Genomic DNA, 19,420 nt, shown 5'->3' with positions numbered 1-19,420 from the left:
GCATCTGGGTGTATGGCGTCTGGTGAATGGTGGCGAACCATCAAGAAGGCCTCTGGCCACGGAAACAGCCCATCCATACCTACTCCCGAGCACCGATGGTACGGAGCACGACACCAACCGCAGCAAAGCAGAGTGCATGGCCGAACACTTCGTCAACAAATGCAGTCTAGGGGCAGACGACCTATCCGCTCCATTTCCTCATGTCCGACCACGTACTGACCACAACCTCGGCACCGACCGGTTTCGCGAGACCACAGTCGAGCGAACTCTCCGCCAGCTCTACCCCACCAAGGTCAGATGGGATACCTGCCCGCGTCTTGAAAGCTTGCTCTGCAGAATTGGCACGGCCGCTTTCAAAGCTATTTACATGCTGTCTTCGCTCCGGCATCCAGCCACAACAGTGGAAGGTTGCACACGTAGTTCCCAGTCCACAAGCGCAAGTCTAAATCGTCGCCATCAAACTATCGACCAGTGTCGTTACTGAGCATCCTCTTCAAGGTCATGGAGACCATAGACAACAGGGCAATCAGCAACTTCCACAGTGCAGCAGACCTGCTGACTGCTCTCCACCACCAGTGGGTGCACACCGCAGGAGATAAAGGAGCTTCTCGAGTGCTGGCCATCGACATTGCTGGAGCATTTGACCGGGTGTCTCACACTGGTATTGCACAACGCTAGAGTGTATGGCATCTCGGGAGACCTGCATCGGTGGCTCCAAGACTGCCTCTGCAACCGCACACTTCAAGTCCTCATCTCTCACATCCGCCAGACGCCCAGTTAAGGCTGGAGTGCCACAGGGCAGTATCCTGGGCTCCACCTTACTCTTGGTCTACGTCAACGACCTTGAAGACCACCTCCCAATCGGCTCCAACCTTGCCTCATTCGCCGACGACATAACCCTATACGCCGAAATTGCAACTCTCGCTGCTGTTCCTGACAGCGCTAGAGTACTCCAGGCTGCTGTTGACCTAGTAGCCAGTTGGGGCTCGGATTGGAAAGTGCCGTTCGAGCCAGCCAAATCTCAGGCCCTTACAATTTCCCACCATCGTCGGGACTGGCCAATACCCCCCATTGTCTTCAATGGAACTCCTGTCGAGGCAGACCCGCCATCAAAGTACTCGGCGTCACGTTTGAACATCAGCTAAAACTCAGCCAGCATATCTCGAACTGTTGTAGTCCGAGAAACGCAGAGACTTGGAGCCTTGCGCAAGGAATTTCACTTGCTGGCCATTCCTGCCCGACTTCGAGCCTACAAAGCCTTTGTCCGGCCGGTTATGGAGTACTTCCCGATCGTCTGGATGGGGCAGCTCCTTCCCACTTGAATCGGCTGGACTGGGTGCAGGAGCAAGCCATCAAGGAAACACATCGGCTATGCTGGTTTCTTAGCCTCACAATTCGCCGCACCATCGCTGCCCTCTGCCTCCTGTATAAAGCCCTTTGCGATAATTCTCCCTCTCTTCTCTCGAGAATGGTTCCACCCCCGACACACCAGCCCAGGACCACACGTCTCACCCGCCAGGCTGTACGACTATGCACCGCGCACCCCCATCAGTTACAGAATGTTCTTCCTGCCAATTCCCGGCAATGTGAGCCGAGCCTTTCCCCACTCCGTCATCTCAATTTGGAACCAGCTGCCTTTCTCTATCATTCCCCACCCATTTCACCCAAAGAACATCCGTCTGCCATACTGCCAATGCAAATAAGTCACCAGGAGTTTGCTGATGACATTGTCCTGGACTTCTCTGACTCGGATAAACACCTTGTGTGCAATGTTCTCTCAAGTGCTGTCTCGAAACTTGCTGATTGGCTGTGCAGTATTGGACTTGTTCTGAACTCGCTAAAACGCAAGTGTTGTTCATCCAGCCCCGTGGCCGTCCCAGTGCCATGCCTGGTATTTATTGCAACGATATTCGTCTGTCAGTCACCACAACAGCTAAGTATCTTGGAGTCCTTGTGGACGACCAACTCTCTTGGCAACCGCATGTTGAACAAGCTGTACGCAAAGTGTCTGTTGCTGTGGGACAGCTCTGGCGTCATGGACGAGCACTGTCAATCACTGCACGCCGCCTATGGTACATACTTGGTACATGAGTAGCAATAATTCAGTCTAGGATCACTTATGCATCTAATTCCTTTTTTCCGTGCCTCACAAAGCAGTTAGTCACCCGCCTACTGAAAGTCAGGAAGTCTGGCGTTCGCGCCATATTCCAATTGCATGGCGCCGTGCCCACTGGGCCACTGCGCACACGCCTCTCACTTTATTGTGTTGAGCACCTTTTCATCTACAAAGTCTTGCAGTTTGTCTTTCGTTGTCTGTCCTCATCAGCCAGCACATTGTTTCTGCCTTACTTCAATTTGATCTCTGCCGACCCCGTCGTGCACGGGAATCGTCCCTTCACAAGGGGTCAAGCCACTCAGCTTCTCCGTATCCCTTTTCTCCCTGGACAATCTGGACGGCACACTATGCATTTCCTTGGTAGCTCCCTCTGGAATGCCCTATCTGACCACATCAGGATTCTCCCCGGCCAATCTTCCGTTATTCAAATCCTCTATCTCTGATCTTGACCTGCCATCTCTTCATGCATGATTTACTCCATTCGGCAATGCAAGACTTGATCATTCGGCAAGTCTTCCTCTTCTTCCTTCTCTCCCTCGTTCATCTCTATCTATCTATCTATCTATCTATCTATCTATCTATCTATCTATCTATCTATCTATCTATCTATCTATCTATCTATCTATCTATCTATCTATCTATCTATCTATCTATCTATCTATCTATCTATCTATCTATCTATCTATCTATCTATCTATCTATCTATCTATCTATCTATCTATCTATCTATCTATCTATCTATCTATCTATCTATCTATCTATCTATCTATCTATCTATCTATCTATTTCTCTCTCTCTCTCTCTCTCTCTCTCTATCTATCTATCTATCTATCTATCTATCTCTCTCTCTCTCTCTCTCTCTCTCTCTCTCTCCTCTCTCTCTCTCTCTCTCTCTCTCTCTCTCTCTCTCTCTCTCTCTCTCTCTCTCTCTCTCTCTCTCTCTCTCTCTCTCTCTCTCTCTCTCTCTCTCTTCTCTCTTCTCTCTCTCTCTCTCTCTCTCTCTCTCTCTCTCTCTCTCTCTCTCTGTCTGTCTGTCTCTCTCTCTCTCTCTCTCTCTCTCTCTCTCTCTCTCTCTCTCTCTCTCTCTCTCTCTCTCACACACACACACACACACACACACACACACACACACACACACACACACACACACACACTCTCTCCCTCTCTCTCTATCTCTCTCTTTCTCCCCCTTTCTCTGTCTCTCTCTCTTTCCCTCCCTATACCTTTATCATAAAACACAAGTAGCATCTTCACCATCCACAGTCCTTCAGTATAGAATCCACATACTGCCCTCTCCATATTTTTAGTACCGAATATATAGCTGACAAAGTACCATTTTTTTCTTTTCTTTTGCTTCACATTATCATATTCATCAATTAGTAGGAGCCGTGGTTGGCTCTGGCCATCCCGGCAAGAAGGCAGATATGCGTGTTCGATTGGTGAATTCGCGTGTTCGATTGGTGAATTCAAATAAAAATACCATATCATACCATACACATCCAAAAGTTCAAGACAGCAGCGTGCAATGCAATCTTTCCATTTTCTTTCTTCTGTTTTCTTTTTCAACTTAATCGTCCCTACCCAATCTCCCTTTGGTGCGTCCATGGAGCTATGAAGCCGAGACCTCTGGTCGGCTAAATGGGCCTCACTACCACACTCCATTATTCACCCCAGTGTCTGGAGATATGTGGACTTTGTAGAACAAAAAAACCAAAAAAACATGTTCGTACGATGTATTCAGTTTATTTATTATATAGAGTGGGCAGGTGTTGCAGATAAAGTGAGTACGTGTTCATTGACTTCAAAACTTGCACTTACAAGTTGTTATTATTGTTGTTGTGCTTTTATTTATATATTTTATATTTACTCAATCTGCGGACAGAACTGTTTCGTCCTTTGTGGACTCGTCAGCGCAGCACAGAGGAAATGAGGCCGAACCTGATAGCAATGGAAATAATATATTTTATATTTATTATTTAAAGGATTTCCCGAAGGCATAGCCTATCGGGATCTCCTAACAGTGAAAATGATCATTGATTTATATACTAGTGAAGCGACTTGTGCAGGCAAATATATTCTGTTTATAATGAGCGCGAAATTGTGTCCGAAATTCTGAAACAGAATCTATAGCGGTAATCTTGGGTGGAAGGCAAATCCATAATTTGCCGATTTTACGTAAGAAAAGGAAGATGAAAATTTCCCATGAGAGTTGAAAAGAAGATTGTTCGGTCTGCGTTCACTACGAGAAATATTGATATAAAAAAGGGATAAGATAAGAGGTTGAAAGTGGATGTATTTGAAAAGAATTGTAATAGCGATGAGGGTACGTCTGAAATGGAGGGATTCTAAGTTACACATACTATTTAATTAAACTATCTTTTGATTCATATCTGACAAATTCTATCTTGGCTGATCTTAATAACCGTCTACACACCTTAGCCTGCAGGACATCAAACATAGCTAGATGTGCAGTAGTTGGGGGTGAGGCTCCAGATTGGGGTGGCATATTCTTTTGTGGGGCGTACATACGATTTTTTATAGCAGTTCAACGAAGCAGGCAATGGTGCCTTCTCACAAGGAGACGACTTTGAAGAGGAGAAGGCAGAAAGAGAATAATATAATAATAACTTTATTAGGATGACCCAAAGGCAAATCGCCTATCGAGGGGTTCACCGCATTGAATGGTTGTGGTATGAAAAAGCAAAGAGGCAACCATTGTGTGTGTGAGGGGGGGGGGGGAGTTTCGAACTATGCACACTGAAGGGATAGTAGTATTCTTTTATTTTAATATAGTGGAGAAACCAAAACAGGCAGATGCCTAATAACAATGGACCCACTGTGTAGGGTGGAGCAGGGGGGGGGGGGGGAGACATGGCTAATGGTAAATAATGGCGGCGAAATGGAGCAGTTGCAGCACAGCTACAGAAACATGGGCGTAAAGCTAAAAGCAGGCAAGAATGTGGTGCAAAGCGCTTGACTTGAAGGCGGCCAGTTTGGTGACGCCTCGGATATCCGCATGGAGGGAATTCCAGAGAACTGCACCAGTATGTGTCACCAATTTGGTAGAATTTGCAGAAGCAGCGGCAGGGACGATAAGCAGACTACTGTTGCCTCCTCGAGTTCTTCGTGACGGAAGAGGTCGAAAAAGAGTTTCCGACAATCTACTTCCTGAAGAATTTAGACAACGCCACATAACAAACTTAACATAATAGTCTCACAGTTTCTCCCGCACACTCGCTGGTGTTAACCCTTCCTTTCTTTTCGTTTTGCTGACTCGTACAGCTCTATCTTTTGTTTTTGGTGCGTGTTTTTGGCCGTGATGCCGAGACCTCAGGTCGGCAGAGCCATCAATGCCCCACCATCACTGCTGCGTCTCGGTGCAGCCCCTGCTCAATAGTTGTCACGTTCGTCCTAGTCTCAGTATCATTGTCTTTCTTTATTATTTTCGAGCTGGGAGTGTGAACATAGTAAAAAAAAAAAAAAAAAAACATCAATTATCACGGTGTGCGTTTTTCTTCCCTCTTTTCCAACAAAGCTTCAATGCTATGGAATTGCCTACCGCCTTCTCTTCCGTCTATAACCAGCCTCCCCGAATTCAAGCATTCTCTCTTTCAGAATTTTCGCCGATTTTCATTACACTGACGGTATCCCAACTCCTTAATTACCAGATTTTGTATGCTTCGATTATTTCCTTGGAATACGATACCCAGACACAATTTCAAACGACGACCTATACCGCAGAACCAAGAGCAACCCTATATCAGACACAGTTGCATGTAGGCGACTACGAATGACCGGTCATGTGCTACGGATGGACACGGACACGCCACCGCAAGTAGCCATGAGCGGCTATTTTGACAAGGGCAACAAAGCACCTCGTGGACGGCCAAGGTTGACACTGGCCACAAGTCTGGTTGCTCAGCTGAATAAGCTGGGTGTGCCAATGAAGACCATGGAAGACCTTTCCAGGTGCCGACAACAAGCAGCAGACAAGACAGACTGGAGGAAACTGTGCAGCTCGACACCCGGCGAGAAATCGGTATCAGCAGCTACTACACCTAGCTGATGATGCTCACAAGACAGAAGCGGAAAAAACACTGAATTTCTTTATTTAGTGCTCTACTACGCGAAATGTGCTATTATTATTATTATTATTATTATCCTCGATTAACTGCTCCCTCTACATAAAGTTGTCATTTCATTCTTCTTGCAGGAGATCCCCTCGACAGGCCCAAAGCCTTTGGGAAATCCTAAAATATAATAAAATACAAAAAATACAAAGCAGGGCAAGTTACGTTGAATGGTAGCGCGCAAGGGAGAGACATGTACACGCTGAAGCAGCGTAACAGTGGGGTTCCCTGGGGGCACTTTACATACAGCACGCAGTGCGCGCTTGAAGAGCCTTTCCAGAAGGAGCTCCTGGTGAACAGATAGATATGGGGCATAAGCATTGGTTGCATACAGAAACTCAGGCAGCACAAAGCATTTGAAGTAGCAGATACGACATGATTTGCATGACATGATTTAGGAGCTGCATTTGCGCCTTGATCCTTGAAGGGTGGTGGCGTTCCTACGGATGCGGAAAACTCGGTTTCCAGCCGAGTCTCACGCGAACCGTGAAAAAAACGACATGAGAGGGGCAAAGATGCAGCATGGCGGACTAAGACAGCTATTTTAGCAGAAACCCTGATACTGATAGCAACACGTTGAACCATTGTCTGCCAGCACATTGACGTGTCAAAATGTAAGCCTAGATACTTGGCCGATGGTACCACCGGCAGTTCTTGACTATTGCATGTCACACGTAGGGCAAAGGGTGGTGCTCTGTGAGGAGGGATTGGTAGGATTTGTGTTTTCGTTTCATTCAGAATTAAGCCACGTTGTCGTAGCCAGTCAGACAGGTGTTGTACTGCACCGGACAGTCGCTGAACAACAATTGCTGGATAATTGTATGTACATGACCAGGGATTGGGTATACCGGACAAAGTTGCCATTTTTGGGAGCAACGGATTGGGAAGCATAACAGTATTGTGGTAATGAGTGCAAAATCATAAGAATACAAATACTGATAAAAGAACTAAGACAAACAACGCCTCACGTACGCCCCTCCACAACAGCCGACTCTCTGAGTGCATTGATTGGACGGTGGTATCATATGCCGAGCGGGAGCCGCGAAAGCTCCGAGGCTCCGACCGCACTAGGTAGGTATGTATTCGGTATTTTACTTCGCAACGTCAAACGGGATCGTTGCCCAATATTAATATGATAGCGAAGGGTGTGTGTGGGGGGGGGGGGGACATTACATAATAATTATCTGTCGTAATCAAATGTGTCAGTGCTCAGTAGTGAGGGATAAAAGAGCAGAAGAACGGCAGAAGAACAGCAGAAGAACGGCAGAAGAACGGCAGAAGGGTAAAAGTAGGCAAGGTGTATCAGTTGAAAATGACGGTTGTGTCAGTACGGACTCTAATTGGGTAAGGACATACGATAAAAGCACTAGTGGCATCACAGTATGGGCGGCGGGACAACTACTAGTACTAGTAGTATAGTAATCACGGTATAGTCGGCCAGGCATTAGTCAGGAATGCAGTATAGTCGTACTTTTTGAACTCATTTTGCACATTTTCTCTTTTCCCAACTCCAATGTTCATTGTATAGACACAAATAGGAGATGCCCCCGATAGGCGTCAGCCTTTGGGTAATCCTGAAAATTAATAAAGATTATTATAATCCCAGCAATACGGCAGGCAATTCAGTTTCGGTACGTTGAACTTAGGGAGCCACGTGACGAGATGGTCTGCACATCTTGCGGCCCCTTGTCTAACCCCCAAGACGAACATGATACTAGTAGTAGCCAACTGGCGAAAATTAAAATAATACAAACCTTGTAGCACATCACCTCGTTCGAGTACCATTTTGGCCCGGTCCTGCGGGTCGAGCGACCATGCAGTTCATCGGCGCAGTCCTGTGGAACCAGCTCCCGCCTGATCTCCGTTCCGAGCCCAGCCACCTTCAGTTCTGTGCCCTGCTAAAAGCGCATCATGGCTCCGTTTAAATGCTTTTCGGCTAGTGTGTTTCTGTGGTATAGCGGACTGAAGAATAGTAAACGTGTTTTGCAATTATATGTATGAAGCTATTTTGTATATAGTATGTTCCCATTCCGTTTTTGCTTTGGTGTAGCCCTGAGGTTGATTGCTTATTTATTTCTACCCTCCTCTCTCCATACTTCTGTCCCCCCCCTCTCTCATTCCTTCTGTCGTCCACATGTATCAAAGGAGGCGAAATCGCCTGTTTGTGGTGCGACGTTAAATAAACTTCTACAACAACAACAACAACTTGTATTCTGATAAAGAAAGGGGGGTTTGTCAACTGACAACCGCTCTATTCATTTGCTATTCACAATCGCTGCATACGCTGGATGCAGCGATTGTGACCATCAACTGAATAGAGCGGTTGTCAGTTGACAAACCCCCTTTTCTTTATGATGCAGTTGCGTGCCGTCCGTCCACTTTCTTAGAGACTGGTATTATAATAAATGCAATAATTATCCTCGCCTACAGTCCATTCATCGGAAACTGGCCCGCTGGCTTTTGAAAGTCAGATTTGGGCCGAATTGAGGATCAAAAACCCACTCTAAATCTCAAAAATCTGGGTTTTGGATCTGCTTCTCCATACATTTTGCCATGGCATACCTGTCCTAATTTTATAAAACCTGGCTGAATTTCTATTTCCCTGTTCTTGGACTTTTCTGGCCTCGAATGTGGCAAGGAGTAATTGCATGGGTCACACAATGCAGGATGTACTCTTGTTTTCACGATATCTACAACTATGTGAGAGAGACACCAAAAAGTTAGGGTGCCAGTTTCCAATGAATGGACTGTAGCGCCTATTTGAACGATCTATATGCTCAAAATCCGCGAGCGCGAGATTAATTTTTTAAAGGCACCCATATGCTGCAGGGCTTGGCGATAAGATGCGGAAAGAGGCCAAATATGTGATCTTGTGCGCGATGGCGCCGTCACGCGAAGCCACCACGCGCCACAGACACTTATAAAAATAATAGTGAGACCTGTCTGATATTATTTTGGTCCCGCAAACGACTCCCTGATCTGTCTACTATTGGCCATGACGGGCGCTGTGATCCTTTGATGGTTCTCCCGTACGCGAAGTGACCTATAACTGTCTCATGTATTCGTGTTGAAGTCCTGCTTGATAGATCATGACTGTATTGATGTGGTTCGGTTAGGGGTTTTGGGGCGGCGACGAAGTTTTAGTGGAAAACAGTGAGATCACTTCCTTGTATGTGTGTATGTTGAGAACATTATTCTTAGTTGTATTGTTGAAAGTTTGCTGTTGATGGAGAGATAAGCACGTCGAGCAGTCGAATGAAATAGTCTTGACAGCCGGAGACAGCATCAGTTTACCTGGACAGTTTGGACTTTGGGAGCTGCTAGTAGTAGTAGTAGTAGTAGTAGTAGTAGTAGTAGTAGTAGTAGTAGTAGTAGTAGTAGTAGTAGTAGTAGTAGTAGTAGTAGTAGTAGTAACGGAAAGCGGCATCATGAAGAACTCGTGGCTACACGTGAGTAATATACCACGAAATCACCGCTCATATTTGCTGTAACTAGTAGTAGTTTCAAGCCAACAAAACAAATGATAGCCAATCGTCAGACATCTGATATTGCTTGACCGGGCAATATCGGATCATCACGCCACAGAACCTAAGACGTATGTGTGCGAGACAAAGGAGGAGCGGGGAATATCAAGTGTGAATTCAGCGGGCTAAGTGAGACGTATTAGGTCACACCTTCGTATTTGCTGAGCAGGAACTTCGCAGCGTGTGTATATTTCAGTACGGTCTCGGTGCATTTGTTGAGGGAGACCCTGCAGTGTGATGCCAGGGTGTGATACTTCATGGCTATACAGAGTTTGCAGCGATTTGTGGTACAGGAGTAGGCATTAGCGCGTTCCGTGACTGCTCAGCACATCTCCTAGCCTTTATTCTAACGCCCATGGCTCCACACATAGGGTACCCTGAAAGAAGGCCCTAGGCCTGTGGGGATTGCCCTATTCAAAATCTAATAATAATAATAATTTCTGGACAGCTCAGTGCTGCGGACATAGGGCTCATGCCTTAGCAAGATCATGTGGTTGCTAGAGCAAGAAGTTGGAGTACCAGAGTATGGAGAAGCGGGAAGCGGAAAAAAAGAGGTATATGCAGTGTGCGTGCCTATAATATGGGAGAGAGGGCTGGGATACAGTGTGCATCTTTTTTTAAAAACTAAACCAAGGACGGTATTTATAAGTTAACTAAAGTAAATTATCGTGTCCGTTCCAAAGGGGGCTCACAACGGCCGCTAACACCTGGTACACCCCGGGGGCAGTGGTGATTATCAGCATGATGTTAATGAGTCACAAAGGGATGCTGTTAGCACTACAATCCACTGCCGTTTCCGCGCTGCCTTCTCGATACATACGTATGTACACTGTATTATCATGTGCACATTCACATGTCTGAAGGTTTGTGGTTTTCAATAAAATAAAAAAACAAAAAAAACAATGACTGCCGTGGCACTGACCGATTTAACGACCGGACGTTTCGCTCCATCGCGTCTTGAATGCGCACGCCATCAGTCAATAGAAATGTTTCCAGAGGTTTCGTCTTTCTAAACAGCTTCGTCTTCAAGCACCATCATCATCTTCATCCACTGACAATGGTGTTCAGGACTGCGAAGCGCCTGGAAAAGCATCAATTTTGTAGTATGTAATTTTCTGTACGTCACGTGTACATGGCGTTGGTGCATTCGCGTGTGGCTGTTGTGCGAAAAGCGGTCTTCGCCCTAAGGGGTCGGTGCAAAACCTTTTTGTCGTCCCTGAAACGAACATGATTTATTTGGGGGGGGGGGGGACAGGGGGAGCGGTCTTCGCCCTAAGGGGTCGGTGCAAAACTTTTTTGTCGTCCCTGAAACGAACATGATTTATTCGGGGGGGGGGGACAGGGGTGCGAGCTAAAAATTGCAAGTCGACCGACTGCATGCGATTTTCATCACCCAGCATAGCAAGCTGTGTTCGCTTCAGAGGGAGGGGTCCGAGTACGACATGCACGATGTTCGTTTCAGGGACGACAGAAAACTTTTGCCACAACCCCTAAGTTCGTCTTGTCCAGTTCTGTTTCCGTCGTCTTGTCATAAATATAGCCTTCACTTTGTAGTCATGGTGCCTATAGCCTAAGTGTGGAGATAGCATGGGCCTGCAAGCAGGGAAAATGAAATCCACTTACATCGTAAAATATTCTACGTAAAGAGACATGACGTATAAGTTATTAGTTATGACTAACCGTCCACCAAGGTAACGAGATAATATACAGTCAGATAGTGCGACAACAAGGCACAAAACTGACAAAAATATTGATTTATTCAATGATCTGACATCTAGTGCCAACTTCCAACACATCTACGAAGCGCAAACGAATAACCAACACGGTGTCAGGTGGTCGAATGTCTCAATATCCTTGCCAGTTTTGTGCCTTGTTGTCACACTATCTCACTGTATAATTATAATCTCGTTACCTTGGTGGACGATTAGTTATAATTACTGTAAACTGTGAAATTATTGCCATGGTCTAATTTCTGCGAAATGCGCGACCGCGTGGAAATCGCGAAATTTAGACAGCGCGAAAAGGAGATCCATGAAAGGTTTAGCAAGAATGCCATTCTGCAATCGCAACATTAAAACCTCTCAAACCGGTCCGGATTCTGAAAACGCGAACTAAAAACGCAGCGAAAATTTCACGCTTTACATTAGTAACTTTTTTTCTCTTTACATACTACATACTATAAGTCTACAAATTTTCAGCCCATTCGACTTTCGGCCTCTCAAGGGCTAAAACCCATTTTGGCCACATCAAATGTTCGGCCTGTACTGCTGCCGCCTGTATACACACACTGTCACACTGAACCTTGCAAAACAAAACTTCGGCCGCAACAGATTTTCGGCCAAACACGAGAAGGCCGAAAAGAGCCGAAAATAAATACGCGCCGAATATTTGTTGACTTAAGTCACAGTATTACTATAAGCTGAACATCCGGGTTTAAAAAAAATTCTATCTTTGTTTACAATGGAACTAGACTGTAACTCTGTGTGTGTGTCACTGTGTGTGTGTGTGTGTGTGTGTGTGTGTGTGTGTGTGTGTGTGTGTGTGTGTGTTGGGGGGCCCGGGGTTGCAACATTATTTTTGTCGTATTGTTATGCTCACGATTCTGTATACGCACGCACTCACACTCTAATGGCCTGTCTTCCATATATGCATGTGCACAGTGCACAGTGCACACTCACTCACACACGAATTACTGCATGCACCTTTTGCAGGCCTTCTCTCCCATATATGCACGTACACGGCATGCATCTCTTTCCGCTTCTCATACTATACTACTAACTTCATGCTGTAGCACTCGCCCCGCACAAATTCCCGCATTCCCGTTTTATCCGTTGGCGTGGGTAGCTACATTGGCTATATCGCATACATTCTGTGCCATAGCTACCCAGGCCCTTTATAGCCTCGTGTTTCCCCCTTAGTCGTTCTCTCTCTCTCGAAGCATCTCTCTCTCTCTCGAATCAGGTTCAATCTTTGTACAGGTCTGCTCTCGATATAACAACTCTCACTTGCACATAAACCTCGCTAGTACGTAACAAAATCAAATCCCGCGCCTAAACAGGATCACTCCCATACACATTTTGTTCTACACGACGTAATCCTACATAACGTAAACCTCGACATAACACACGCTACGGCGCCGTCCCCGACGTGCGCACTCTCGATACAACGTACATTGACGAGCATGGTATGATCAAACGGTAGCTGTAGCTAGCCAGCTTAGGCCAGTTTAGTCCTACATACCGTAAACCTCGGTATAACGCACGCTAGGGTGCGGTCCCCGACGTGCGCACTCTGGATACAACGTAGATTCACGTGCGCTGTACGATCGAGCTGTAGCCATCGCTAGCCAGTTTAGTCCTATTGTGTATAATATTCTGCGGCATTGATGGTATCTGATACAGATGGTTGTACAGTGTGTGTATGTTCGCATGGTTAAATCCGCCTTGTAATACCCTTCATTTTGAGGTACATATTGCATCTTACAGACGGCTTTCTGCATAACGTAACTCTCTATGTAACATAATTTGTGCGTGGTCCCAGAAATTACGTTATATGGTGAGTAGACCTGTAGTAAGTGTGCTTGAGAACCTCGTCGATCCATCTTCGTGTGCTTGCCGAGAACCATAAAATATGTACCTCTCTTGGTCTATCAAAATTCAAAATGGATTTTTCACAATGAGAGCGGCTAACCAATTGCTTGTGCACAAGCTCCTCAGTCTAGGAAATGTTGAGTAACGCTCTACGACTGTTAACCTTTTGAGCCAGGGCCCATTGAAAACCTCTGCCATGCAGTAAAAATGTTAAATTCATTCTATGTGAGCAAACTTGATTTCAAACGATTCTTTCATGTATCCTGAGCACAGAACTGTTTTTGTTTTGGAAATACAACACAAATTACAAAACGTTATGACCGTTTTCAGAAAGGTAGTTATACGCGAATTTGATATTTTGAAATGTATGCCCACGCATGTAACCACAGTTCAAACTTACGGAGCGACTCGCATTTTTTTACCGTAGTTCCGTACTGACTCGTGACGTTCTAGAACGTCACGCGTGTCACAGTGGCAGTGGTCATGACGTGTCAGAACGTCACGCGTGCTCTACGACTGTTAACAGCACACTATAGTTGTCATGGTGACACACATTTTACATATCTCATGTGACTAGCCATGACATGGTTAGGGTGCGTTCTTTTTTTTCTCTAGCGTCTCGGAGACATTTCTTATGGAAGTCGAAGAAACTGGGATAATTTAGAAACGGATCTCGAAGAATTCGGAGATGTGTTGCACGTGTGAAGTGCCAACGAGGCCACGGTCTTGAGTGACACGAATGTATTCGAAAACAGAATTGCGTACACTCATGGTCAACGCGTGGCTTTTGCAAGAGTTCCCATGTGCTCACCCCAAACCGCGGGAATCCCCAAGTTTCAACCACCTCTGAAGTACGGATAGTTTGGACAGCTTTGGAGAGTCTCCTCAAAGAGATTGCGCATTCAAGACGCGATGGAGGAGCTAAATGTCAGAGAGGTTATGGGAACACTTCTCGAACTTTCCCGAGAGTCACGAACACTTCTGAGAAGATTTAAGAAAGCACCCTTATACACATTCTAAATATCTCATGTGATCATCACAGAACATTTTTAACGATTTCCTTGGTTTTCATCTTTGCGTCTGTGTTGTTTGGCCAATGTCAGGTGATGTCCGTTGCTATGGTGTTCCTGCTAGTAGCATGGTGTGCACCTTGTTATGCCGTACCTGACTGTGGACCCTGCACATGTATGGACGGAATTATCGAAACGTGTCTTGCAAGTACCTTGAAGTAAGTCTTCGTTTGTCATTCCGAACGAACAGCAGGGTTCTAGCCAAAGGGAGTAGGGGGCGCAGCACCCCCCCCCCCCCATGTGAAATTTGTCGGCCTCTTATCATTGTCCAATTTTTTCTGTTTTTTCATGCCATTCAGCAAAAATGCAGACGGTAGTCAGTACTAGAGGGTTCATAAAGGCAAATTTGTCTGCGGTGAAGTCAGGTGTATGTTGTATTTCGCATTCCATGTTTTCAGCCCAACATGACGAGGCCAAAAATAGCTGAAAACAAATATGCGCCAAATATGTGTTGACTTATAGTGTTGTATTTCGCATTCCATGTTTTCGGCCCAGCATGACGAGGCCAAAAATAGCCGAAAACAAATATGCGCCAAATATTTGTTGACTTATAGTACTGGTCTTACGGTATCAGGATTCGAGTGTATATGGCGCATCACAGCACACAATTGACAAACCTTTGGAGGCGCACCTAATGTTTGAGTATTGCTTTTGACTGCTCCGCTGCATCCAGACACATATCCCTGGCTGGCAATATGTTGACAGGCGTGTCTGCAGGAGCCCTTCAACGCCTCACACCATTGACTAACCTGTAAGTCCGGTACAATGCACTTCAGCACCTGCTTGTTGTTTATTGTTGTATTTTTATTTAGAGTCGAAGAACAAACAGGCAAATTTGCCTAATTACATGATATCGACTAAAAAGGAGAATAAAGTACAAAAGCCAGTGAAGGTAATGATACTGAGTAGAGTGGGTAATGATACTGAGTAGAGTGGGTAATGATACTGAGTAGAGTGGGTAATGATACTGAGTAGAGTGGGTAATGATACTGAGTAGAGTGGGTAATGATACTGAGTAGAGTGGGTAATGATACTGAGTAGAGTGGGTAATGATACTGAGTAGAGTGGGTAATGATACTGAGTAGAGTGGGTAATGATACTGAGTAGAGTGGGTAATGATACTGAGTAGAGTGGGTAATGATACTGAGTAGAGTGGGTAATGATACTGAGTAGAGTGGGTAATGATACTGAGTAGAGTGGGTAATGATACTGAGTAGAGTGGGTAATGATACTGAGTAGAGTGGGTAATGATACTGAGTAGAGTGGGTAATGATACTGAGTAGAGTGGGTAATGATACTGAGTAGAGTGGGTAATGATACTGAGTAGAGTGGGTAATGATACTGAGTAGAGTGGGTAATGATACTGAGTAGAGTGGGTAATGATACTGAGTAGAGTGGGTAATGATACTGAGTAGAGTGGGTAATGATACTGAGTAGAGTGGGTAATGATACTGAGTAGAGTGGGTAATGATACTGAGTAGAGTGGGTAATGATACTGAGTAGAGTGGGTAATGATACTGAGTAGAGTGGGTAATGATACTGAGTAGAGTGGGTAATGCTACTGAGTAGAGTGGGTAATGATACTGAGTAGAGTGGGTAATGATACTGAGTAGAGTGGGTAATGATACTGAGTAGAGTGGGTAATGATACTGAGTAGAGTGGGTAATGATACTGAGTAGAGTGGGTAATGATACTGAGTAGAGTGGGTAATGATACTGAGTAGAGTGGGTAATGATACTGAGTAGAGTGGGTAATGATACTGAGTAGAGTGGGTAATGATACTGAGTAGAGTGGGTAATGATACTGAGTAGAGTGGGTAATGATACTGAGTAGAGTGGGTAATGATACTGAGTAGAGTGGGTAATGATACTGAGTAGAGTGGGTAATGATACTGAGTAGAGTGGGTAATGATACTGAGTAGAGTGGGTAATGATACTGAGTAGAGTGGGTAATGATACTGAGTAGAGTGGGTAATGATACTGAGTAGAGTGGGTAATGATACTGAGTAGAGTGGGTAATGATACTGAGTAGAGTGGGTAATGATACTGAGTAGAGTGGGTAATGATACTGAGTAGAGTGGGTAATGATACTGAGTAGAGTGGGTAATGATACTGAGTAGAGTGGGTAATGATACTGAGTAGAGTGGGTAATGATACTGAGTAGAGTGGGTAATGATACTGAGTAGAGTGGGTAATGATACTGAGTAGAGTGGGTAATGATACTGAATAGAGTGGGTAATGATACTGAGTAGAGTGGGTAATGATACTGAGTAGAGTGGGTAATGATACTGAGTAGAGTGGGTAATGATACTGAATAGAGTGGGTAATGATACTGAGTAGAGTGGGTAATGATACTGAGTAGAGTGGGTAATGATACTGAGTAGAGTGGGTAATGATACTGAGTAGAGTGGGTAATGATACTGAGTAGAGTGGGTAATGATACTGAATAGAGTGGGTAATGATACTGAGTAGAGTGGGTAATAAACTATTAAAAGCCAGTTAGGCCAGGAAAGGAAATGATACTACAGCCACTCCATCATTCACCCCAGTGTCTGGAGATATGTGGATTTTGTAGAAAAAAAGAAACAAAAGCGGGCAGTGGCTTTACTGAAAACCAGCATGTGCTGGAAGGGATCGCATGAATCGGTGGTACTGTGGGATTTTCCTGATGTTGGGCTGGAGCCTGTTCCACAGTGATACACATTGGAATGAGGCAGAGTGTGTGCCAGCGGATGTCTTAGTGACTGGAAATTTAAGTGCTCGATATCCCTGACTACATTTAGCATGGCCGGCATTGAGAGGACTGAACATATCGGCAATCAATGTGCTGCATTTACCCTGAAGGCAGCGCCAAGTGTAGCCAAGGAGCTTGTGGCAGTACATAACTTCTAGCGAGTGCAAGCACAATTGGCAATGCAGTGGTGCAGATGTGGATGCAAATGGAGCGTTGAAAACACAGCGGACTGCACGCTTGAGTAGACGCTCTAGGCGCTCGAGCTGATGTGAGTTGAGGCCAGCAGAGAAACAGTTGCTAGCATACAGGAAGTCAGGAAGTATAAGGGACTTCAGGTATGTGATGCGGCACGGAAGGGGCATGTTTCTGAGCAGGACGGCTATTTTACAGGCAGCTCACTGGGCGATCTGGTTGACCTTGGTGGTCCACTTGAGGTCTTGTTCCATTTGGACACCAAGACACTTAGCAGATTCTACTTGTGCCAGTTGAACTCCAGAGCACGTAACGCTGACACAAGGATTCACAGTACGATGGGCAGGGATGAACAAAATCTGGGTTTTACGCTCTTTTAGTACCAGGTTCCTGCTGGCAAGCCATCTAGCTAGGTGCGTAACTGCAGAAGACATACTATGTTCCAGCTGATGTTCATCCCTGCTACTAATATAGAGCATGATGTCATCTGCAAACTGAACTGTCCGCACACCATGCAGTTGCAGTTCAGCTGCCACACCAAAGACATAGAGGATAAACAGCAGAGGACGAAGTAGGGAACACTGGCGTCAGGCGAAATAGCACATCATAGCACATTGGAGGCAAGCGGGAAGAAGATGACGACGTCCACTAATTTAGTATCTGTGCACCCGAATGTGTTGTGTGTGTGACTCTGTGTGTCAGCTATGGCATCAAACCCTGTGGTTTCATGCCTAGCATGTAGGTCAGAACCATCCCGCAAAGTTTGAATGATGTAGGTTGAACGATCGCGCCGCGAACCTTACTTTTTGAAATTCTCTTCATAGTATATCTTCCACCATTGAAATTTCGAATTTCTTCCTGAGAGGGTTGGCTTGCAACCTCGATATGGCTTGTTCCAGGCACACTGTGAAGCGAAACCCTGTTGAAGTAGTGGAGGGGATCTGCCCTGCAACTGCTATAAACAAAAAACGATTCGATCTGAGGAAGCGTGAGACCGCGAATCTCGGTTGAACATTGAGCCTTTTAAACCTTTTTAGACGAGGATGGAGTTGTTTTTGGCAAAGGACATGGTTTCCGACTTCTGGCATCTGGTGAAGCCAGGGATCATTTGTCCAGTCAGGTCGGCAGCCTAACCGTCGGTAAGCTTGTGTTTGGATCCCGTTCTGCTCGATGTGGTAGATCACAAACAATTTTGATATCGCACAAATTGAAGTCTGCATCTTGCGTGGGGTATTTTATCTTCAGAAAATCGCAAAGTGTCTCTGTGTGGCCGTTCTAAGGCATGAGAAACTCCAACGAGGCTCTTATGTCCTTTGCCGTCTTGATTGAATGTCCACTTCGTTTGAACAACGAACACAAAAATCGAGGACGGCTTTGATATGAAAAATACAGCTATATTGGAGCTGGAAAAAAAAGAATAAAAAAGGTGCTCAGGATGAGACTCGAGTACACGCTTACTCTCCCAGTAGGCTCTGTGGATGTCGCTCATAGATGCGTAATTTCGCGTGACGAGCACACGCTTCTAATCTTTATTCTCACTACCGTAAGTCTACACATTTTTGGCTCGTCTAACTTTCAGCCTCCTTGGGCTAAAACACGTCTCGGCCGCATTAACATTTCAGCGTGCATGGCTGCTGCATGTTTGCACTGTCATACTGAAGTGACGGAACCTTGGAAAGCAAAATTTCAGTCGCAACAATTTTAGTCCAAAATGACAAGGCGGAAAATAGCCAAACATAGATATGCGCCAAATGCTTGTTGACTTTAATACTGTGTACATTATATTATTATCATTTCTTCACAAAGGCACACAATGAAAACCTTGGCAAACTTATTCCGTTGTGACTCAGCCTGAGTCACAACGGAATAAATTTGCCAAGGTGTTCATTGTGTGCCTTTGTGTACGCCGCTCTGCCTGAATCAGGCATTGAGCACTCTTGCAGAACCAAAGCATATTGCCTCTGTGTATTATTATTTCTTCTTCTTTTACTAATACTGTGGCCAGTGATAGGTAAGAGAGTGGGGAGTTAGATCAAAAGTAGGGCTTAGGACTAATGGGAAAAGG

General features: G+C 45.4%; 1 protein-coding gene across 1 annotated transcript in view; it reads left to right on the top strand.

The window, feature by feature from the left end:
* Positions 1-1,468: 1,468 nt before the first annotated feature.
* LOC135821875 (slit homolog 3 protein-like) overlaps positions 1,469-19,420 on the top strand; it is a 118,763-nt gene continuing 100,811 nt past the window's right edge. The window contains exons 1-3 of the mRNA XM_065334876.1: positions 1,469-2,083; positions 14,464-14,588; positions 15,104-15,181. Coding sequence (XP_065190948.1) covers positions 1,469-2,083; positions 14,464-14,588; positions 15,104-15,181 — 818 coding nt within the window. The remainder of the gene's footprint in view (positions 2,084-14,463; positions 14,589-15,103; positions 15,182-19,420) is intronic.

Source organism: Sycon ciliatum, chromosome 7, assembly GCF_964019385.1.
Source record: "Sycon ciliatum chromosome 7, ocSycCili1.1, whole genome shotgun sequence".
NCBI lineage: Eukaryota > Metazoa > Porifera > Calcarea > Leucosolenida > Sycettidae > Sycon > Sycon ciliatum.
This window is presented reverse-complemented; position numbering and strand designations above follow the sequence as displayed.